Source organism: Pangasianodon hypophthalmus, chromosome 14 (genome assembly GCF_027358585.1).
Source record: "Pangasianodon hypophthalmus isolate fPanHyp1 chromosome 14, fPanHyp1.pri, whole genome shotgun sequence".
Lineage (NCBI taxonomy): Eukaryota > Metazoa > Chordata > Actinopteri > Siluriformes > Pangasiidae > Pangasianodon > Pangasianodon hypophthalmus.
In genome coordinates, this window is record NC_069723.1 from 3,345,647 (window position 1) to 3,370,347 (window position 24,701).

The following is a 24,701-nucleotide window of genomic DNA, read 5'->3' on the forward strand; positions in this document are numbered from 1 at the left end:
GGTTATTATTTTTTATATATTAAGTATTCTAATTATTATAGCATCCATAATATCCCTATATAATTTTCCTTGTCTTGTGTGCCAATCATAGTTTGTGAAATCAAAAAAGCTTTCAAACAGCATCAATGCACCATAATACAGTGTCTATAAAATTAATAAATGTACATTATGTTTTTTTTCTTCAGATTTAATCATCAAAAGGATCTATGTCTCTCTCTCTTTTTTTTTAAATCTATTATCTATCTTAATAATTCATAATCTTAACTCTTTAAGCTAGCCAGTTAAATAACATAAGCTAACATGGCACAATTTCTGACAGGATTTTTAATTCCTATTCATAATTCATAATCTTTGCTGCTTCATAGCCACATAGCTAACATGAGCTAACCTGACAGGATTTCTCACAGGAGTTTCAAGTCATATTTATAATTAAGAATCTCTACTCCTAACACTAGCCAGCTAGCTACCATGAGCTAGCAAGACAGGCTTTCTGAGAGGGAGAAATATTCAGAAATTATATTATTTCTGACAGGATTTGTACATCCATATATATATATATATATATATATATATATATATATATATATATATATATATATATATATATATATATGTATATATATATATGTTCATAATTGTATCTGCTAAAACTTGCTGGTTAGCTAACATGAGCTAACCTGACAAGATGTTTGCCATGATTTCTAGTCCTATTTATAAATCAAAATCTTCCCAGATAACACTAGCCAGAAAGCTAACATGAGCTAACCTGACTGGATTTTTAAATCATATATAAATGTTCATAATTGTATCTACTAAAACTAGCCAGTTAGCTAACATGAGCTAACCTGACAAGATTTTTACCAGGATTTCTATTCCTATTTATAATTCAAAATCTTCCCAGCTAACACTAGCCAGGAAGCTAGCAGGAACTAACGTGACAGGATTTTTACTTCATATATAGATGTTCATAATTGTATTGGCTAAAACTAGCCAATTAGCCAATATGGGCTAACCTGCCTGGATTTTCACATCATATATAAAAATTCATAATTTTATCTGCTAAAACTAGCCAGTTAGCCAACATGAGCTAACCTGACAGGATTTTTACCTCGTATATAAATGTCCATATTTGTATCTGCTAGAACTAGCCAATTAGCCAACATGAGCTAACTTGACTGGATTTCTGAGAGACAGTCCCTCAGAAATGTAAATAATCTTCACTGCTAATGCTAGCAAAATGGCTAACAGAAGCAGATAATAAGCTAAGCTAACCCTAGGGCTAAGTGGTTAAGGTTCTAACTTGTCCCATTGGACAAAAAGGTCCAAATGAATAAATATATGGATATATATAATGGCTGTTTACATTTTTCTGAAGGTAAAATGGATCATTTTGACCCTGTTATATGCATAATGTTCCAGTCTGTCCCGTTTCGACTAGCCGGCTGTTTACACCTTGGTGTTTACACACTGGTGTGCAGATGCTCTGCGTGAGAATCTCTGCTCGCTCATCAATTACGGTAATAAAAGACATACATGGAACGCCTCGAGTGGAAGTCACATCTCAGAATCTCAACATGGGCTGCAACCATCTGGGTGATAATTACAGTGATTACATTTGTTACTGCTTCAGTTCCATTTGCTTGCTTAATTATTATGCTGGAAACATCAAAATTTTCCATTTTTTTCTTGATGAGCAATTAAGGGCGGACGCAATCTTGTAATATTGCTAACAGGTACAGAATGACACATGGCACAGAATGACAGGTGAGTGCTCATGAAAGATACAACATCGCTGAAAGTTAGAAATTTGATAATATAACTCCTAGCTCCTGCTGTGAGCTGTAAATATGTTTAGTAATCATGTTTTGGTAATAATTCTGAAAAGCTTAATGTGGTAGGAATGAAGAAACAATAAATCTATATAGTGCATTATTTTTTATGGAAAATGCTTTTAGGGCCTTCTCTGATTATAGCCACACCCCCAAGTATGGCTTAGGGCTGTGATTGGACAGTGCTTGCATTTCAGTGTGGCACAACTGCATCGCAGTGATGAAAGGGAAATCCAATGGAACCAGGAATTTCATTGATTTCTGACCGAACTCAGTGTTTAATTCTTTAAAAATCAATTCCATGCTGACTGATTTTCACTGAAGAGACAAAGATATAAATGCAGTGCAAGAACGATGCAATGAAGGTTTTGCTTTTCAGTGTAGAACGTTTTCTGCATGTCACTATTGAAAAGCAATACTATATCTGTACTGTATTTAGTGAATATTGTATAACATTCATTTTTAACACGTGTTCAGTGTTTAATTCTTTAAAAAGCAATCCCCTACCTAAGAGATGATCTATCATAAGACCAACTACATGCCAAGATAAAGAGAAGAGGTGATGCTGCTTTCTTGTTTTATACTCAATCATTTTTGCAGAAGTATTCACCCCCTTAAAATTTTCTACATTTTAAAATAGTTGTGATTTTTTTCCCATGTGTTTTACAAAACATATGTAACATTTTAATATATTTTTTATCATTGTGACACAATGGTTAATTAAAAAAAAAACCCAGACTTTTGTTGGGTGCAAAAGTTTTCACTCCATCCCTTGAAGAATACTTTGTAGAACCACCTTTGGCTGCAATTACAGCTACAGTCTTCTGGGATAAGTCTATCAGCTCTGCACATGAGGGGGTGAATACTTAAGAAAGGCGCCACAGAAGAGAAAAAAAATAAATCATCAGGTGGAATCTATTAGCAAGTTAAGGATGCTGTTAAATGGTTTCACTTTTTGACTAGATCCTAAGTCTTATTAGCAGTATTTAATTAACTTTTATGACCATTTTAATTATCTTTCTTTATTGCTATATTATATATCCTTTGGATAAATGACTAGGCTTTATAATTCATTTTAATTTACTGTCAAATGTAGAGCAGTCTGGGGACCTACACACACACAGATCTGGGAATTTTTATAATTATTATACCATAATTATTTTAAAATTTAATTATTATTATTATTATTATTATTATTACTATTATTATTATTATTAGTAGTAGTAGTAGTAATGTTTATTAATAAGTATTATTTAATTTCAATTTTAAATAAACTGATTTCCCTTAAAATTAATTAAACTTTTGCTAAATAAATTCATGAAATCTATCCATACAGAATGAAAGATTATGTGCGTGTCAACTATAAAATGGCTACTAGTGACCATGACATAGTGATTTCAGCAGCATTTGGTGAAAAATAAGCAAAAATGCCTATGAACACAGGGCAATCATTTTTGTAACCTTTTATACGAGTTTGCTTGGACAAATTGTTGCAGATTTTCAGTCAAGACACGACATGAGACGAATATAAAACAGCTAGTACTAGTACAATACAGGATAGTACTTTGCCTAGCTGCTTTAGGCAAATATTATTCCAAATCATTCAACATTTGTGAAAAAAATAAGTGTTTTGTGAATGATTAGGCATCTTATTAATCATCTTCAATCAACTCACTGCATATTCTATTTCATATTCCGGGAGCCTGTAATGTTTTAATCACTATCACACCTTTTCACTTCAAACTGATGAAATCTAAGCAAGAATATAGTTTTCTGAGCCTGCTATGCATATCAATCAAACATCTGTCTCTCTTCAAAAATATAGGTGTCAAGGATGTAAAAAAGATCAGCCCGAAGTGTTTCATCAACGGCTATGAATACAGGGAGCCGTCTTTTTCTCAGCTTGCAGGCTTTTACTCGAGGAGAAACATGAAGTATAAGCCCAGGGCTGAGGCATATTGACGAGCACTGTCTTACCGCCTACGGAAACAGTGACAAAGTACGTGACAAGCTATTCCTCATATCAACTTTCGCATCGATGCGATGAAACCTCCCTCCAAGCGAGGCATCTGCTTGGAGCAACTCTGTACGGAAATAAATAAATTAATAAGAACGGGGAAAAAAAAAAAAGGAAACAGACTGCTGTGAACGTCAACAGCCATTTTAATATCTATGCATATGAGTTATGACAAGGCCCTGGGCAGGTAATAAAGAAAGACTCGAGTTATTCATGGGTAGCGATTTCGAGCGGGTACGGAGATGGAGAGTGTGCGATGACATGCATCCACTTTAAGATGCTGAAACCAGGCTGCAGTGAGGAATCGCAGAAGTGGTTTCACGTTATAAAACAGCGCCATCTCGTGGACGGAGAGATTAATGCCAAATCATTTCAGCATACAGTAACTTTCCTGCAAAGACTTCCTACTTTAACGCATTTTAGTGCCACAATCCTATTAACCTCATTCATTTAAAAAGAGTTGAAGCCTATTAACTTTATAATTTTGCATTGACTTTGGCTTTATGAAGATCAACACTTGTTTCATTTCTTTAGCATATTCTACTGATATAATCTTCCACAATTTGATGCACGAATGTGCATTTCACCTCTTTGTCACCTCATATTTACACGACAGTGAAACAGGAAGTCATAGAAGGCCGCTGTAGATTTCCTAAACACTAAAAAAAATTCATAAAACATGCTACAGTTACATTTTGTTCATTATAGTTTTTAAGGTTAACATTATTATTATTATTGTTATTATTTATTATTATTTTTTTTCTTAGAATAAATGTACAATTTTTAATTAAAGATTAGATTCTTCTCATATTTCCAGTGTGTGGTTAAACTAATGAATAAAAAAAGACATTTTTTAAAAATAATCTTCATAACCTTCATAAAGTTTTTTAATTCATCTTTACCAAGGGAGCCAATACTTCTGGAGCTGTTTGGCTCCAAATACAGTGCTTATTTAGGCTACACTGTTAATAATGAAAAAATATATATATATATATATATATATATATATATATATATATATATATATATATATATATATATATATATATATATAAAAATCAGTGTAATGAATCAACAAAATAATAAATCTATGTAGCATATTACACTAATTAAGACGTACCGATTTTTTAAAAACAATAATAGCAATTCAACAACAATATGCAATAATGTAGCTAGCTCACTAGCTAGCTCCCCTCTATCACATGACAGCTACCACTCATGGTAAAGGCTAACATGCGTTTCCTCCAAAACACGTGAAGCCACCGCATCTTTTCAAACTGTTTCTCGTGCTAAATCACATGCACAGAGTTATAGAAAAATATAGATATAGATTTTAGAAAAATATAAAATATAGAGAGAGTATGTTTCCACAGTTGTCTATTATACAATAATATGAAGGCATTTTTTGGGCTCCATGTGACTATATGCATTATAACAGCTTCAAACTAGCACTAGTAGTGGTAGCTAATGCTGAGTACTAGTTTACAAGTATTTGTTTTTACAATAAGGATGAGGTGATTGATTTGATTGATTGGATAAACAGATTTCAATCTGTTTATTAAACAAGTCTCTGACCTGGGCACTTTGAAAATACTAATTAATAAAAAAAGAACATTTTTTGAAACACAGTGAGCTCCGTGGCAACACCTGAGGTGTCATTTTAGCCACAAATAGAGCTCCAAAGTCGGCTAAAATGCCTGTATTCTGTGGCCTCTTTCTCAGGCAGCATAGATGGCAGAGGCATGGCACTGGTGTTGTCTGGAAGCCACTGAAGAGCTCTTGTTACCAGTTATACTGTGGTTCGTGATAGTCATTGCAATCCATAGCTATCAGGCTATCGATCACATCACAAGTGCACATGACTCCTGCTTTTGTAATGCCACAGGTTGTCCACGCAAGAGAAATAAAGATCATGTTACCAGCATGCTCTCTCTCTATTTTTACTCTATGGACACACTCTGTGGGCAGGTGAACACTCGGGAGGAAAGCACACAATTGCTTTGTAAAATAATGTTTGTGTCTATAATCTTTTCTTTTCGCATGAACAAAGTATGACAAGAAGTAATCCCTCCTTCTAGAAAACAGACTCGTCAGTAGCACAATGCACAAATGAAGCTAACTAGTTGATGTAAAGGCTTGGACTTGGAAAGCATTTGATGGTTTTCAGTCTCAATTCTGACTTGGTCTCGCTTTCATTTGGACTCGAGCTTGACATCCTAAAGACTGTATCTTGACTCCATCTCAGCTACTCCTGGTCACAGCCAAATTTGCTCTCGCAGTCTCCTGAATGCTTTATCCTCTACTATAAAACTGATTGTTAGGTTACAAGTACCCGTGTACTCGTATGACCTACACATATTCTAATTAATTTGTGTTGATGGAGACTCTTGCACTGCGTAGGTTCATGAGGACTTCCAGCTCAGAACCAGAATAACTACAGAACCATAAAGCCCTAGAGAGGAACTGAGATTAAATCAGCAGAACCCGTTCTCTTCTGCATGACAGTGGAAGTAGTGGAAGAGTACAGAGTATAAATGTACATTTCATTGCAAATGAAATATCATTTACCCATAATGCTTTGCTTTTACAGTTACATTTATTCTTTTGCCAGAAGCTTTTACCGAAAGTGACTTAGAAATGAGGCAGAATACAATTCATGCATATAGCGATAAAATGTCTTATTATAATTTTGTGCTTTATATGACCTATTAAACACAGAAAAAAATAAAATATCCCTCTATTTAACAGCTGATGACTGATTTAAACTCAGCTTTTGAATCACCACTGCATTAAGGTTTGATATTTTTATAATGTGGTTTGCCTTATTTCCTGTGAAAGTAATGACTTCCTGTGCCATTATGCACCGAGAAATGAATATGCACCGAATAAAACACTATGTTGTGCTGCAGTGTATAAACAAAGAGAGAATTTTATAGTGTGACGTGTGTGCGTGCGTGCGTGTGTGTGTGTGTATGACATGGTCATTTGCTGTTTCTCTAGCAGGTGGTGCTGTGTCAGAGAGGCTGTTCAATCTTGGGAATTAATGTGTGTTAGGATTGGGTGAGTGGTGTGCGAGTGTGTATTAGGAGTGTGCGAGTGTGTGTTTGTGTTATTGAGAGTAAATTGATTCAAGACTGGCTGTATGAATGGACTGGTGTCCTATCTGATTCCTCCTCTCTCTCTCTCTCTCTCTCTCTCTCTCTCTGTTTCTTTCCGCTGATGATTTGACAGAGGCACGCTTGTTGCTATGGCAACGCCACACAGAGAGACCGCTTGGATACGGTCGCCCTCGCCAACCAACCAGCCGAAAGTGCTGCCCTTAATGAGGGCTAGTGATGCACAAACACGCGCACTCACACACATAAGCAGACACACACACACACACACACACACACACACACACACAGAGCTGTTTGTTCATTAAACTCTCTTTAATATCTATGCACACACAAATACAGAATAACACACGTACATACACACAAACTTTTATATCCATGTACACAAACACACACACACACACACACACAAAGCTCACTGTTGTAGTTGAAACAAATAAGCAGATAGAAGGTTACTATTTGTTTCTCTCTCTCTCTCTCTCTCTCTCTATATATATATATATATGTATACACACACACACACACACACATGCACTCACCTTCCACTAATTAGCCAATCGTGTGTCAGCAGTACAAAACATAAAATCATGCAGATACAGGTCAAGAGCTTCAGTTATTATTCACATCAAACATTAGAATGGGGAAAAAAGTGTGATCTGTGTGATTTTGATCATGGCATGGTTGTTGGTAACAGATGGGCTGGTTTGAGTGTTTCAGAAACTGCGGATCTTCTGGGATTTTCACACACAACAGTCTCTAGATTTTATACAGGATGGTGCAAAAAACAACAACAAAAAAGTGAGCGGAGGGTCTGCAGGCTGAAACACTTTGTTGATGAGAGTGATCAGAGGAGAATGACCAGACTGGTCTGAGCTGAAAGGAAGCACTCTTTACAACCGTGGTGAGCAGAAAAGCAGCTCAGAACGCACAGCACATCAACCCTCGAGGTGGATGAGATACAACAGCAGAAGACCACCTCAGGTTCCACTCCTGTCAGCCAAGAACAGGAATCTGAGGCCTTATTGAATATTTCCTTATTGTTTGATGTGAACATTAAGTGAAGCTCTTGATCTGTATCTGCATGATTTTATGCATTGTGTGTGTGTGTGTGTGTATATACATATATATACACACACACATACACACAATGCATAAAATCATCAATATTAAATATTTTTTCTACAAGATACATTTCAATCTTTTTATGTTTATTGTTGTTGTTATTATTATTATTATTATTATTATTATTATTAGGAATAAATTTATTTATTTATTTATTTATTTTATACACATGGACATGGACTAAATAGTTACCTTTTAGTCCTTTTTTTAAAAAAAATTTTCATCCCTTATTTATATATATTATTTATATTTTTTTTTATATTATTTATTTCTATTATTTATAAATTTATTATTATTATTCCCTGAGCCTTTTGACAGAAAACATTGAAATTTGAACTAATTCAATTTTTTTTATGTTATGATTAAGATTTTCTTACAACTTGATTTGTAAGAAAAAGAAAATCAAACACATCACCCTTTTTTTTTTTTTTTTTTTGAATTTCTGATATCAAAAAACAATTTACTGGAGCCAATTTATCAGAAAATCATTTGCATAAAATTACAATATAGAACAATATATTAAAAAATAATTTGTGTTTTAAAATCACTATCTAATAAGATAATGCCTGGTAGTTTTGCCACAATTTTAGTGCTATTATGTGTGTGTGTGCGTGTGTGTGTGTGTGTGTGTGTGTGTGTGTGAGTGACCCTTGGTCTTGCATTTCCCACAAATTGTGCCACATCTTATACAAAAGAAACCTCACAGCCTGACATGGAGGTGTGTTAGTGTCACTTGACACACCGTTTAGGACAGAACGACAGCTGAAGGTTAGCAGACAAAAACAATTCCTTTGTCCCGTAACAAACATTTTTCTTGTCGGAAAAGGACACAGCTGCTGTTTCCTGAAAAAAGTGCACATCCTTCACTCTTGCTCAGCATCTCCATGTGTGTGTGATGTTAATATTTTATGATCAACAAATGGGAAATCTTTCAGTGGGGTCTACAGTGTGAGTGTGTGGCTTTGGAAGAGGCTTTTTATGAACCCACACACCAGTTTGTGTGATAAAAGTGGGCTGTGAACTGAATTAACACACACTCTCTTGTCTCATGAGAAATTCTGTGAGATCTCAGGTGTCGAGTCGAGATCACTAATGATTCGTAAACATGATCTGTTCTGTTCCGGGTCTTTCATACTTCCGACGTCAGTTAGGATTGTAAGTATTAAAAAAGAAAGCTCATTGCAGCTGGTTTGATCATTGGGATGATGTCTGTTTGTCTCTTTGTTCTTAATATACTTAATCGCATTATTTTTCAGTCGTGTGTTACCAAATCAAATAATCCAAATAATCACCAGTAGGGGGTGCTGTTTTACAATCCGGATTGGTTCAAATCCCATTTTAAGCTCAAAGATAGCTGAATATAATACAGCAGAAAATGGAAAACACTCATGGTACAAACAATTGCAAATAAAATCCCATAAAACCATGCTTTGTAGTTATAGAATTTCCCAAACCAGTTTTGTTCCGCTATACTGAGATACAAAAGAGCGCATTAGAAAAAAAAAATAAAATCAATAACAGGGTGATGTGATGAAGCGAAGTCACTGTTGAAACCTCTGAAGTTTAACAGCACGTCCCCAAAGTATTTTATTCCTCTTATAAGAAAGCACTTTCCCAACGATTACAACTTTTATTCATGAAAGAACACTCCATTTAATGCTGTGTAATGTCCGCGAAACAGTACTAGTTCCCGTAGTTCAGTTACATTGCAGCAGCTACAGACGTTACAAGGTACTGACACTGGAGACTCCTTCCAAAAATGTTAAATAAACATCTCCATACAGAAAAATCTCACCACACCAGCAACATACATTTACACACACATTTACAATTACACACATTTTTTTAAACCCCTTTATGTGAAGCATCCACCTGTGTAAGTTGTTCCTGTAGAAATGATAATGTATTAGAATGAGTGCATTAATATAAACCTCTGATTTACAGAAAATTAAACACCTTCTAACCAATCAGAATCCAGACAACGACAGCGCTGTGAAGCAACATCAAGCAACTAGGCAATAAAAGGGTATAAAAGTAGTTTTGGTATGTTTTTGGTCGCTGCATTATTCCTATACTTTTTTTTTCCCATAGTTTTTAATATCTTCATTATTATTTAAAAGAAGAACTTTTGGTATATCATAACACACTTTGAATATACGTGCTATTAAAAACAGTATGATCAGAAGTGAGCAAAACTAAAATTCAGCTAATTTTGCAAATCAAAGGGTGTCATGTAAACAATAATCAGCATCTATTCTTGCGTCAGTTATGAAAAAAACCTCGAACACACACTTTAAAACCTCCAAAATAATATAAAAGTGATGCCACCATCAGAAGACTCCACTAGGGGGCGGTACAAGCCTGGAAACATGAAACACATTCAGTCTCCTATATCAGATTCTGTAATGTGGTGTGTCTGAGAGATATTATTTAATGGATGATCAATACGTGTTAAACTGATGCTCTCGTTTATGTCATTCATCATTGCATCATCATTACTATATCTTTTCCGGCATCCTAATTATGCGTCCAGAACACTGCGTATAACAAAGTCCGTTACTGTTACTGAATCCATCGAGGGAACAACACAACACGTTACCCATAATGCAGCAGTGACTGTGTCTCGCTGAGTCATAATGAGACTGATGACGCTCGAGATTCTGCCTTCAAGAGGGGAAACTTCTCCATGGAGAGAATAGATGAAGAGATGATAGCGTTCAAGAATAAAATACAAAAGGCGTCCAGTGATTTAAATGAGCCAGTTTTTGTTTTTTTAAAAAAAAACTTTTGTAATTTAGAGGTTCAATTTATGATCAGTAAGGCAGATGAAATAAAGGTTGGTATAACTGGTGATGAGGAGGTTGTTTGTCTTCGCTGTAGCTTTAGAGGCAGAAGATCAAGAGACGCTTTGAGCTGCTTGTGCAACGAATGTTACAGCGAGACGTCAAATCGTGTACCAGGAAATGTCTCAAAAATTCCAATTACTTTGTGACATTTTTTTAAAGTTGGAATATTTGCAATGATATCTTGTAATAAATCTTCTCATACTCACTCACTCACTAATAAGACTCATCTTTCACCAGCACTTTGGCTGCCATGTTTGTTTTCCTGACTCGCCCACCAACTCGAGACCTGATTGGTTTGGTGGTTAAAAAAAAAAAAAAAATTAAAAAAAAAGTCGTTGATGTCACTCTGTGCTTTTCTGAAATGTTGCACTTTTATTCAACTTTTGGATGAGCTTTTTAAAATTGGCCGTAATCCACTAGCCACTTCCCTTTATGATAACATGTTAAACATCACCTAGTGTGAAGGCGACCTAATGGACGTCTAAAGCAGATAAATTTCAGCAGTAAGCATATAAAATATGTGTCCATATAACACATAAAAAACAAATCCCTCTGCAAACTGCAGGACTCCCAGGCCTCTCGTTCACATCTTAGCACTAAGAAGCTTGATATGCAGGGTAGAAAAGAATATTTAAAGCTGTTTAATCTGCACGTGTGCGTTTCAAATCTTCTGCTATTCCCAATGCAAAATGAGCCAGGTCAGAAATAAATAAAAAGATGGCTAGACAAGCTAATCTGTTCTTCTGGTGTACTCTAAGGCTCCACCCACATGTAAATTGATATTTTCGAAAATGTAGTTTTTACCTTTCAAAGGCTTCCAAAAATCCATGCAAATGTTGATAAAAACCAGTTCAATGGGTAATAAACCAGTCCAATAGTTAATAAAACTGGTCCAATGGGTAATAAACTTTTCCAGTGGTAATAAAACCAATCCAATATTTAATAAAAACAGTCCAGTGGGTAATTAACAAGTCTAATGGTTGATAAACAAGTCCAGTAGTTAAAAACAGCAGTCCACTTTTTAAGAGATACAGTCTAATGGGCAATAAAACCAGTACAGTGGTTAATAAAAACATTGCATTTTAATAGATACAGTCTAATGGGAAATAAACTAGTCTAATGTTTAATAAGAAAAAAGTCCAATAGGTAAAAAACTTTTCCAGTGATTAAGAAACTAGTCCAATGTTTCATGAAACCAGCCCAATGGTTAATAAAACCAGTCCAGTCGGTACTAAACCAGTCCAGTGCTTAATAAACTAGTCCAGTTATTAAAAAACTAGTTCAAGGGTTGATAAACTAGTCCAATGATTAATAAACTAGTCCAATGGGTACCAAACCAGGTCAATGGTTAATAATCTAGTTCAATGGGTAGTAAACTAGTCCAGTGGTTAATAAACTAGGAACTAAAACAGTCCAATGCTTGATAAACTTGTCCAATGAGTACTAAACCAGTCCAATGCTTAATAAACTAGTCCAATGGCTACTAAACCAATCCAATGGTTAATAACCTAGGTCAATGGGTACTCAACCAGTCCAATGGTTAATACAGTAGTCCAATGGTTAATAAACCAGTCCAATGGCTACTAAACCAGTCCAATGGTTAATAAACCAGTCCAATGGGTACTAAGCCAGTCCAATGGTTAATAAAACTAGTCCAATGGGTACTAAACCAGTCCAATGGTTAATAAACTAGTCCAATGGTACTAAACCAGTCCAATGGTTAATAAAACCAATCGCAACTTCATTGAACAGATACACAGTCATATCATGAGGAAAAAAAAAGAGATTATCCTGACTAGGTTAAATAGTTTGATCTCAGACTGTTGCTCACAACAACATCAAAAATAGAATAAACTGTCCTTTTGTCCACAATTCCTATGTCCAACTCCACTGAATATCGTCCGATTGGACCACAAATGGAACTCTACCATTGCAGAACATGTTACAAAAGTACATGTTTAGTACTTTTGGTATAAAATAAGCTTCACTGTCCTCATATTTAACTGCCTACATGCACAGACTGACCTTTTACAGTACAAGGTGTAACTGTCCAGGGCAACTGCTGAAGAGTGCTGCAATTATCTCGTCATGTTCCAGCCACTCTGATAATTCTGTCTGAAAAAAATATGAGGTGGAACGACTCACCATTGACCACATGCAGACTAATGTCCTTAAAATGTGTAAAAAAAGAAAATACTAAAATGTAACCAGAGGAAAAGAAATATCTGGAAATTGACCACTTTGGTCTCTGTTGGTCCATTATACATACTGCTAGTACTAGTAGTAGTAGTAGTAGTAGAAGTACTACTACTAATAATAATCATGCTCCTTAAGAGTTCTTTGAATAATTCAATATTCTTCCTACTTGGAACATGAGACTCTCTGTTAAATGGAAAATCCCTGTTGTAAGGTTCTCTATACACTCTGTGAACAAGGGTTTTTCATTGTTTTTTTTTGGATAGCTTAGGGGTCTTAGCTTCCTCAAGCCTTACCCTCTCTTCATTCTCTCTATTGAAGTTATTAAGACAAAAAAAAAATGCAGCTTGTCATGTTACTTTACCTCAAAATGTAAACTCTGATGCACTGACACTGGAGACTCCTTCCATAAACGTTAAATAAACGTCTCCTGACGGAAAGCTTCACCGTATCGACAACTGCACATGTTTCTTTGTGTAAATAACAACACATTTTTTACATTTATTGTTTAATGTTAGTTTATTATATTATGTTTATTATTCTCTTAGCTTATGAGGTGCATTCGCTTATAATTACAAGTCTGTGTGTATATTATTACTATAGAAACAATAACATATTATGAATATAAACTTATTTAGCCAATCGGTTAATTATTCAAATTCAAATTTTATTTGTCACGTGCATAACCATACACAGTACGACTTGCAGTGAAATGCTTTATACAACTGTTCTGAAATAAAATAAGAAAATATAGAAAAATATGAAATATAAAGAACAATATATACCTAAAAATATATGAAGGGATTAAAAATATTTATATATTTATTTATTTGTTTGTTTATTTATAAGAATATATAGGATATAAAAGATTATACAAGAATATGATCATACTGTAAATATTGTAAATGCTGTAAACCTGTAATAAACATACAATATAGTGCAATATAGTATGTATAGTGTTGAATGGTGACACTACAGATATAAAGTGCGGATATAATAATAATTATTTGAATAATTTGCCGTTTCAGGAAATTAATCAACAGTTGTTATGGCATAAACACGAGTTAATAAACTTGCTTATGGTTTATTGATGCTAAACTTTATGGTTAAGTGATCTTTGGTGGACTGTAAAGCATCAGTTATATTAATGAAGCAATTTTTGGAGACTCGCAAAAAAACTAATCACTAATGATTTTTAAACTCAAGTGAAACTGTAATTACAGCATCAGTACAATTTTTTAAAATGGCAGCTGGCAAGAACAAGCATCAACCTGCTGCATGCAGTGAGGGCGGCTCGGGTTCACAGAAGTGTACTTCAATTAAAAAAAAATAAATAAATAAAATAAAACCGAGTCTGTCTCACGTCTATCCCGAAAGAGCGACAACTGAATAAACAGCTCCTTTGTTCACGCAATGTCACGCTGCTCGGTGCACAAGGACATAACAAACGTTAAATCTGTAAAAACAAACACCCACCGAGGATAAAAAAAAACAAAGAAAAAAAAAAACCAAAAAAAAAACACAAACCCACAGACAAAGCCGCTGCTAAAGAGACAGTGTGTAAAAGCGTGTCACGTCCCGTTGTGTATAAAACAATGGCTGAGGATAAAATTACATCATCACATTTACTCTACGCTCAGTGGGAGAAAGACGGGTTTTTATTATATGTGTCATTTAGAGAGACACAGACACAAACAGTGAGTGTAAACAAAGAAAGAGAGAGAGAGAGAGAGAGAGAGAGAGAGCGAGAGAGGGAGGCAGTTCAGAGGAATGATTAAAGAGAGTGCATTCAGACTAAACAAATAATATTTGCATTATCTGCCATGGTGATGAACTGATATATATATATATAGTGCACCAATGGAAAAGGAAAACTCTTATTTATTATTTCTTAAGACCAAGCGCTGATAAATTCTCAAATCTGATTGGTCAGAATTTCTTCTCTATTATCAGCTCTGGCAGGGCGTACCAGCTGTTTTATAATTATTGATTTAAAAAATGTGCTGTTATCTAACAAATGATCTAACATACTCGATTTATTTGACGTTTTCCGTAAGGAGGTGCTCATTTTTTGGAAGGAGTCTCCAGTTCTAGAACGTTCGATCTAACAAAACGTATAAAAACATGGCGTGTCAAGGGAAAACACACTTTGGAGCGTGCTGTTATAGGAAAATAATCAGGTTCAGGTTGGTAACAGTCACTCTGTTTCATCATTGATTATTTTCCTATATTGTTCGGTTCTACCTTAGGGAGAAAAAAAAAAAAAAAAGGTCAATTAAGCATTCTTTGGAAAGTTAAAAGTTCTTAACTAGCTAAATGGGTTTTAATTGTAGCCCTCCTTAAAAAAAAAAAGAAACTTTCTGTCATAGGGTTCTCCTTACACTCTTCTTCACGGGGTTCTTTGGATAATTAAAGGTTCTTGGCTTCCTCAAAGTGAATCTACTTAGAACTTGGAACATTCTCTATTTTTTTTTTTTTTAAGTGATTAAAGATTTTTAGCTTCTTAAAACGAACTTAATGGGAAAACCTCTATTGTAGGGCTCTTAGAGATCTTAGAGAAAAAAATTCTTCAGAAGGTCCTTAGGATAATTAAAGGTTCTTAGCTTTCCAAAGGGGTGCTACCTTTTTGGTACCCCTTTAAAAAAAAGTAGGGTTCTACATACACATTGGAAAAAACACGGGTTCTTCAGAAAGTTATTTGGATAGTTAAAGGTTCTCAGCTTCCTAAAAGGAGATCTTCTTGGAACTAGGAACATTCTCTAAAAGAGAAATCCTCTATTTTAGGGTTCTACAGTTGCTCTTAGAAATGTAAGGGACCAGTAACCATTCGTTGGATAGTTAAGTGTTCTTGGACATGTAAATGGTTTCTACTTAGAACCTTCTTTGAAAAAGGAAACGTTCTGTTGTAGGATTCTACATATACGTTTTGGAAAACGGGTTCTTCAAGGGGTTCTTTGGATAGTTAAATGTTCTTAGCTTCTTAAAAGGGGTTCTACTTGGAAATTGGAACATTATCTACAAGGGTTCTGCATACACTCTTAGAAAAAAAGTGCCTTTAAATGTTCTTTGGAGAGTGAAAGATTCATACTTTATTATTTATTTTTTCATTTACAGAGTTTATGTTCAAAAATAAGACTTTGATGTTGATGGTAGTAAAATATTGAATGGATCATAATCAATGCTGAATTACATTTATGTGCATATTCATTTTTTCACACTCTTTTCAGACTGCATTCTCTACAGCTAGAGAACACGGTTCTTGCTTCCTGGTCAGAGTGTTACACCCTGTCACTGCTTACCCTCACTTCTGTTCTATATTTAAACCAGAAAATATGTCCAGCTGGAACTCTCAGACGCCGGGGTCAGGACAATGTCCATGGAGCTTTGGCTAACACTCTTGATGTGAAAGGTCTCCGAACAGTGCAGCAGATTCCAGTGGTAATTACTCCTCCTCTTACAGCGGGATCTGAAACGGTGACGTGAGGTTCGCTATTATCAGGGATATGAGAAGTGAGTGGATGAGCAGAGAGATTAATCGAGCAAGATAATCAGGGAATTCAAAGATGAGGAACTGTTGAAGAAAATTAGTTCTGTAATAAAAATCGTGTAGAATTCCAGTCTATCTGTTACTCTACTGTAGATTCATTCACTTTTCTCATTACAGTAGCTCATTTTTTTTCTAATAAAAATACAATAAAAGAAAGATGACAGAGAGATTTTAATACAAAAGTATATTTTTTAAATTTTTTATTTCATTTTTAAATTTTTAAAAACATTTTTTCAAGTTATTTATTCAAATATTTTATTATTTTTTTTATATAGAGTCTTTAAAATATAATACTGCATTAAATAAGATAAGAAGTAGATTAACTGATTAAATATTTTAATAAATAATTATAAGTAAAATAAAAAATAAATAAATAAAAAATAATTGCTCATTAAAACCAGGTTGAAAAATGTTCCATAAATGTTAAATAAACATTTCCTTACAGAAAACTTCATACCAATTCTCCAATTTTTTGAGAAATCTTTTTGCAGTCCCTGTGAATGAGCTGTTATGCACTATATTATTTAATATGCACTATATTATTTAATATGTAATAATACAGTACATATTTTGCCTTGCTTTTATAGAAAATTAACCCAAACCTTCTGACTAATCAGAATTGAGAATTTAACAGGTGAAGCCTCCTTGGTTAAGCATACCGTGTGAAAATTCTTCCTCACTCACCAGAGCCATCTTGCATCGCTGTCTGATTTGAGCGAGAGGAATCTAATGGCATTGAATGCCAGTCAATTCCGCTGCAGCTTCACTCGGCAGAATGTTAAGCAGCCTTTCAAACACGTGAATGGGAATTTAGCACGGACAGGATAGCGGCAAATAAAGACAAAACCCATCGATGAAGAACACCGAATCCTACTGGTTTGAACAGAATACTGATTGTGCTTGTGAATGAGAAGAAAACATCCCTGTCAGGTTCTAGAGGGAGCTGGAAAGATGGGATCTGTCTTACTGAGAATGACATTTACCCATTCCTTAAACTATGCGTCACCTTTAAAGCTGTTTTAATGCTGTGATGAAACATCCTGACATTTCAGGTCATTGGTATTCCGAGGATGATCCCGCTACACTTTCAAACCTGATCCGTCATGATGTTTTATTATGGAGATCACATCGCCTGGAACGAGTCTTTATTTTATTTTTTTTCGCTTTCTCTCATAGAGAAGGGATAGGAGGATATTTCGTTATGAGGGAACGTTGAAGAGTGTGTTCATGTTCATTTAAAATGAATGCACACTGAGAAAATAGCTCTATTCTCTCTTCAACCTGTGCTCCTGGGCAATAAAATGAACCAAGCCTAAAATGGCTTAAAATATTAAGCTTTTAATGGTCTTAAAAACAAATGATTGGTCAGAAAATTAGCAAGAATTAAACAAATGAAACCTGCTGTTCCACCATTTACTCCATATTTACACCATTTACTGTATTTTGGCTCTTTTTTTGCCCAGGAGTTTATTGTGTTATGACTGATATGGTGACGTTTTCGTCTATAAGGAAATATTTATTCAACATTTATGGAAGGTGTCTCCAGTGTCAGTGTTTTGTAATAATGAAAGGTAAAGCTGTAGCTATATTTTCTGACACCTTCATGTCTTCCGACATCTTCGGGACAAAGGAGTTTGCGCTTTATATATTTCCAGGATCTGGTGTGGATCCGAACATGAGCTAGCCGCTAACAGTTCTGCGCATACTGCAAAACGGAGTCCATAAAGCACAGTGTGGTGGTAGTCACGTCTCGACCTCTACGCTACAGCCTGAAATAAATAATCTTAAGATGAAAGAAAGCTGTCTAGGAGTCTAGAGTAACACCGAGCCTTTTGACCCGAGCTTAAGTGGCTGTGAACATGGGATAGTCTGTAGATAGTGGTTTATTTTCTGTTGGATTGATGGAGACGTAATCAGTACGGCCTCGGTGTGTCATTTCTGAGCGTCAGTCATTCGGGTCATTAAACCAGTCGCCCGTTTGAGCACAGCAGGAGGAGGCAGTCTGGGTGATGGGTCAGATTTGTAGATCAGCGTAGCCGTGGAACTGAAGACCAATGCTGTCCGATGTTACTAAGAATGAGTGTGTCCGTAATACATAAATCAGCGAGCCATCATCAACGCTATCATTTCATTATTTGCATCTGTACACAGTTATGCAGCAGTTTAACTAGAACCCATTTACACTGATACACTTGTTCTCCATTGCAGGATTTTCTCTCGTAGGAATTGCTGTGTTAGTTGTGGGCGTGGCCTGTCCAGCTCTTTTTTTTTTAGCTATCTAAGAAAGAATGACAGGAAATGCACCGTGGTCAAGTGTCGGCTGCGGAAGGAGAGGAGGCGGGTTGAACCGGCAAGAAACGCGTGATGATTCTCATCTGTGTGTGATTATGGTCGGCTTGCTTAGATGTGCTTTGTTTGTCCTTTCGGAGGGTGGTGAGCCAGATAGAGAGAGAGAGAGAGAGAGAGAGAGGGAGAGGGAGAGAGACAGATGGAGCTGACAAAGCTGACACAACACACAGACACACACTGGCATTAAACTTGAACGTGAGCGGCGTAGTGTTTGATTATGTTGGCGTTTGTTCACTAAGTGAAAGAGGCGTATGCTGAAAAAGCGCTCGGGAGAAAAATAAAAGGGAGTAAGAAGCTTTGTAAAAAGTCGCCTGTCTCCACACACACACACACTAGGTTCTGTACATCCGTATTACTTTGAAAATGTGCTGTATTATTGTAAAATTGATCATTTTTATCAATTACGTCAGAAAACTGCTCCATTAACACTAAACAGATTAAATAAAATGTTGATATGGTGAAGTTTTTAGAAGGAGTCTCCAGTGTCAGCGCTTCGTAACAGTCAGAGGTAAAATTGTAACTTTTTCAATCAGACGCAAAAAAATAAAAAATAAATAAAAATAAAAATGGACTAACTTACTCTATGTACGATGGTACATGTGCTCGTTCCCAATGATGGCAAAAGAATACTTTTTTTTTCAGCGATAATGTCCTTCTAATGTTGATGTGATTTCATACTCCACAACGTTCTCCACAATGACTCATCTTCATAACGGTGTGTTTTTCTTCGAACTGCTCTGTAATGCAGAGCGCACTCACTTCCATATCACTCTTCCACATCACGGTTCATCTCCGTCATGAATAAGTGAAACATTTCCCTCTAGTGCGTTCGTGCCAAATTTCTCATTTACTTGAAGCTGCCTCGAGTGACTGACGATAAGACAAAGAACGAGAATTTTTTTTTATTTTAGCATAAGTACACATTTGCAGTGCGGTGCTTCTGGCAGACCTTTTGGGGGCGGGGAGCGTGTTTGTTGGATTGGATTTGACCGATGCGCAAAATCGTCATCAAAAATCCAGTGGGAAGACTGATACGTTATATTAGGGACATATGGAGTGCGTGAATTTTGCAATCTGATTAAAACATTTAAACTCAATGTATCTTTAATAGTCGGAACAAAGTCGAGATAAATCTTTCATCTTGGTGTTGATGAGCAGGTAGGCTATGTTACTGGGAAATAATGTTCCTCATAAATGGATAAATTAAAAGACAAGAAATTATAAACACATGGAGACAGAAGACAGGAGATAAATGCTTTCTATATTACTCATGACTCATGAAACTTGCACTCCAAGCTTCTAAAATACAAGATCATGTGACCAAATACAGGGAATTTAATGCAGAAAAGTGAAATAATTCAGAAATATTAATCCGGACAAGCTTTTTTTTAAAGAGCTAGCATCCAAAGCATCCAAAGAACCATTTTAAAACCATTTGAAAGCTCCTGAAAGACTGGAAAGAGACATCAGACATCAGAATTTGCTGCATTCTTTGGAGCAAAAAAACAGGGAAAAAGGATTTTTCTTGGTCAGAGATGGTTTGTAGCTTGTCAGGAATGGGTTATATGTATTGGATATTTTTTTTGTCTCTAGACATCACTTTCCAAGAGCCCCTGGTGTGTTCTCCATCTCAGTGTGGTTCTTAAGCTAGCTGAGAACACAACAATCCCGCTGTGGTCCGAAAGCATCTGAACAAGGTGCTCTCGGGATGTTTTTTTCCATGTGAACTCTAGAAAGTGACTCCGAATCGGGTGAATCACAATTTGTAGATATGAGCTGCTAAACTGAGCCAAAGGACAGAGCTGTAGAACTTGTCATGAGATTACAAGCGAAAATAAATGCTGGATGTGACACACAAAATGTTTGAATCTAGTTACTTATATATTTATATATACATATATGTTCTCCTTGCTCGAATGATTTTTGTGATTTCCACGCACACTTGGTTGACATTTATGTTGATCCTCCGAATAACCAGCATAAAGGGCTTAAAGATCACGATTCACACACGCATGGAATCCACAGATAAACATTTTAATCAGGAGAAGGATACAAAGCCATAATCCTTGATCTTGGAGACTCTGATAAGGACAAATTCTCTTCAGAGGCTCCTCTTAAACGGCTAATTAAAAAGGTCATTCTGGTATTCGAGGTTAATTATTTTATTTCATGTCTCTCTGCAGATCTCTTCCATCAGAGCTTACTTTTGTTCCTGTTAATTTCCTTTCTGTATTTAATGTCAGCGTCACATAGAGAAAATGCATACATCCTGAACATGTCTTATCTGTGTTCATTTCACATTTCACACACGGCTATTCCGTCTAAAATTGACATTTTATTTTTTTTATTTGAAGAATTTTAATATTCTTATCACATATTTTTTTGCTGCTTTTTAGAATGATCACCAAATAACTCAATCTCACGTCATAGTGTTTTTCGGAAGTTGATTGTTGATCCTGTTAATTTAGTGCTGTTTCTTCTTTAATTAGATTCAGTCTTGAAAAATGATTTTTTTTGTTAGGAGAGCTAAATGGCACCGCATTTGTCGAATCACCCGATTCATTCATTCATTCATTCAAAAAAAAAACAACTCAACATGCTGTTAATTCACTCCTTGTATTGATAGAACAGGTGCATTTTGTATCCAAACGGTTTACCTGTTAAAGCTCGGAATATCCTTCCACCCCTGCTGCTATAATGCATTTCAATCAAGCAGAGAGCAATTTCATATCCTTTCAGCTGTGTTTTCTCTATAAGAGCTTCACACAACCTGCTGTGTATCAAAGGACACTTTACAGAATACCGTGTCCTACATTTCTACACCGATGATGAGCATGGAGGACAGTCAAAGATAAAAGTCAAGGCATGGACCAAAAACATGTTATAAGGAGTTCTGACTGGTGGATTCCAGCATGAAGTAAATACGTGATTGATTAAAACCTCTAAAAATGATTTTAAAAATGATTTCCTACACAATAAAACACTATCGTAATATCCAGTGACGGCCATAATATCCATAATATCCATCTGTGAATATATGACATAATGAAAATGTCGGCCATATGGACATTACAAACATTACAAACGATTTGTAAAAAAAAAGATTATATTGAAATGTTCTGTTTAATACACATTAAACATTAAATTTTTACGAACCACTTAAAAATCCACAATCCAGCAGAGTTCCTTCTGCAGTTCCTGTTTGTACAGCTGGTACTATTATTACACCCTCCTCTACTCTGCTTAAATCTGAAATAATGGAAGTGCATGTTTTCCTGTCTTTTTTTTTTACGCTAGCGTTTCATGACGATCCAATCCTTTATCGCGATAATTTAAAATGGGTAATCACGAGCATTGGAAAATCGATATCGCACAAGCCTAATGCAGACTAATATGGCTTTCCAATAATGCTATTAGTATACATCATAAAGGAATCGCAAATGAACAGCTACCATCCACCCAACGTTTTGCGCGAGAGCTACGCATTGCATTACGGAGGTCGCTGCTACGATTGATCACTCAAAAATACGCCAATTTTCTTTTTTTTTTCCCTAATGAGCCAATTCACATATGAATCCGGAATGATTGACAGTTGTGTAGGTGTTTTGAACTCTCACGTATTAACTGACACCCCTGGAAGCCCCGCCTCCTTCCCCTTATTTCACATTATGCAATACTTCGTCTTGCTGATGTAGCAGCTTTGCTTTGAATGTTTTGAGTTTGTTCATGTAAAATAAAATCTATCAGTGTGTGTTTGACTTAGTTAGCATTGGACAAGTATTTAGATAATATCAGTTAACTATATTTATTGAGAACGCACTAAAAATCTTTGGCTGAAAATGGCCAGAAATGGATTTGTGCTCATCTGACGAAGTTTCAATTCAAAAACAATTGTCTTTTTGTGACCTTTTTAAAGTATTGGCACCCTGTGTCTTGCTCAGTAGTTGCGGGAAAGACAAGTGACATTCATTTTAAATAAGATATACTTGTTTTTGTACATTTTGAGAGCACGCAATCACTAGTCCCCACTGCACAAGCTCCACAGATCTCTTCCTACTTCCACAGGAAATGGACATGGGTACCATCCTACGTCGTGTCACCCCATCCACTGGGACTTGGTATTAGTTGGGAAGACTCCAAAAGTGCTCAAGATAAAACATCAAATACACAAATGCATGACTACGGAATATACAGAACACAAAAACTCAGTTGTGCTAAATACCCTACTTCCCATGGAAATTGATTCTTGAAGCTGATTTTCCACTCAAGAGCTCAATCTAATAACCCATAATTACAGATAATTGCTCTCTCTTGCAAAGCAAAATGAGAAGACTGATGGAGATAGACAGGGCAAAAAAAAAAAGAGCATGAGAAAGTGTTCAGGTTAATCTTACTGCATTTCTGCAGAAGCACACATGAGCCATACGTCCACTGCGGATCACGCCGACTCTCACTCGTGAGATCTGCACACTTACCTGTGGAGAGAGAAAGAAACAAGAGTCAGCATTAAACAACTTTTTAGCATTCCTGCTCCTTCAGAAGGCCACGGAAGACGGAGCACAACAGCAGGACACGATACTAAACATGAATTAGTATGAAATATGGGAGTAAAACATTGACATGACATTATCTAGACTACATCTGTATCTCTTTATTACTCCAAATATTCATACTGTAGAAAAACCCCAGCAGTAGAAAAGTGACAGTTCCTCAACCTCAGCTACATCACTCTAGTTCATAATTGCACTCAACTAGAAATGTGCACGTTTCCAGCATGCATAGTTATTATTTTTGTTTGTATCTCCTGGGGATATTTCCTAACAAGCTCCATTTCCCAAAATATGAACAAACTAGTAATGATGGCTCAGTGGTTAGGGTTCTGGATGAGTGCTCAGAAGGTTGTGAGTGTGAATCCCGATACCTCCAAGATGTCAGTGTTGGGGCCTTGAGAAAGACTGAAAACACTCTAAATTGTCAATTTTGACAAAAGCATCTGCCAAATGAGTAAAATGGCTGATTTAATTTAAGAATAAATGAATCTGTTTGTCGTACGAGCTTCATATCGGACAGCTTGCTCACACTCGCATGAAAGTCATAACCTTTTTGTTGCGTAACGTATTGGATCCCAGTCCCAATACACACCTCTAAACTCAACCAGATAACCCCGTGAACCATTCTGAGAAGGTTCCTTAAAAAAACCTTTATATATACATATATGTACCAGTGTCATAGTGTCATATATATATATATATATATATATATCAGTTTGTCTGTTCATTCCAAACAATGTGTCCATATTCAGTCACATCAATCATACATACAGTATAGTCCCAGTAGAATTACTAACAATCTAATGCCTTCATCCAAACTTTACCACTGGAAACAAAAATCTGACCTTTCCAAGTTATTTGATTTCCACATCCTGGACTAATGCACACTTGACCAGTTTAACCTACTGAGTTTATTAATTAATGTCAAGACCTCTTGTTCTCCTAATGCGAGTGAATTTCCTACACTCTCCACTTCACTGTTTAATCAAAAGATTGATTTAGAGTCTGGAACCTGCGTCTATTCACTACATGGCGGAGAAAGAGAAAGAAGACAGATGGGTGGTCTGGAGAATTCAAGGGTAAACCATCTTATATTACACTCTATCACATGCTATTTATTTTACACTAT

The 24,701-nt window shown here is 35.7% G+C and overlaps 1 protein-coding gene across 2 annotated transcripts in view; it reads right to left on the reverse strand.

The window, feature by feature from the left end:
- lsamp (limbic system associated membrane protein) overlaps positions 1–24,701 on the reverse strand; it is a 668,261-nt gene that overhangs the window by 296,017 nt on the left and 347,543 nt on the right. Inside the window, exon 2 of one of the 2 annotated variants that reach the window (XM_053239590.1) lies at positions 23,417–23,497. The exons of the other annotated variant lie outside the window; for it this stretch is intronic. Coding sequence (XP_053095565.1) covers positions 23,417–23,497 — 81 coding nt within the window. The remainder of the gene's footprint in view (positions 1–23,416; positions 23,498–24,701) is intronic. 2 annotated transcript variants of the gene reach the window in all.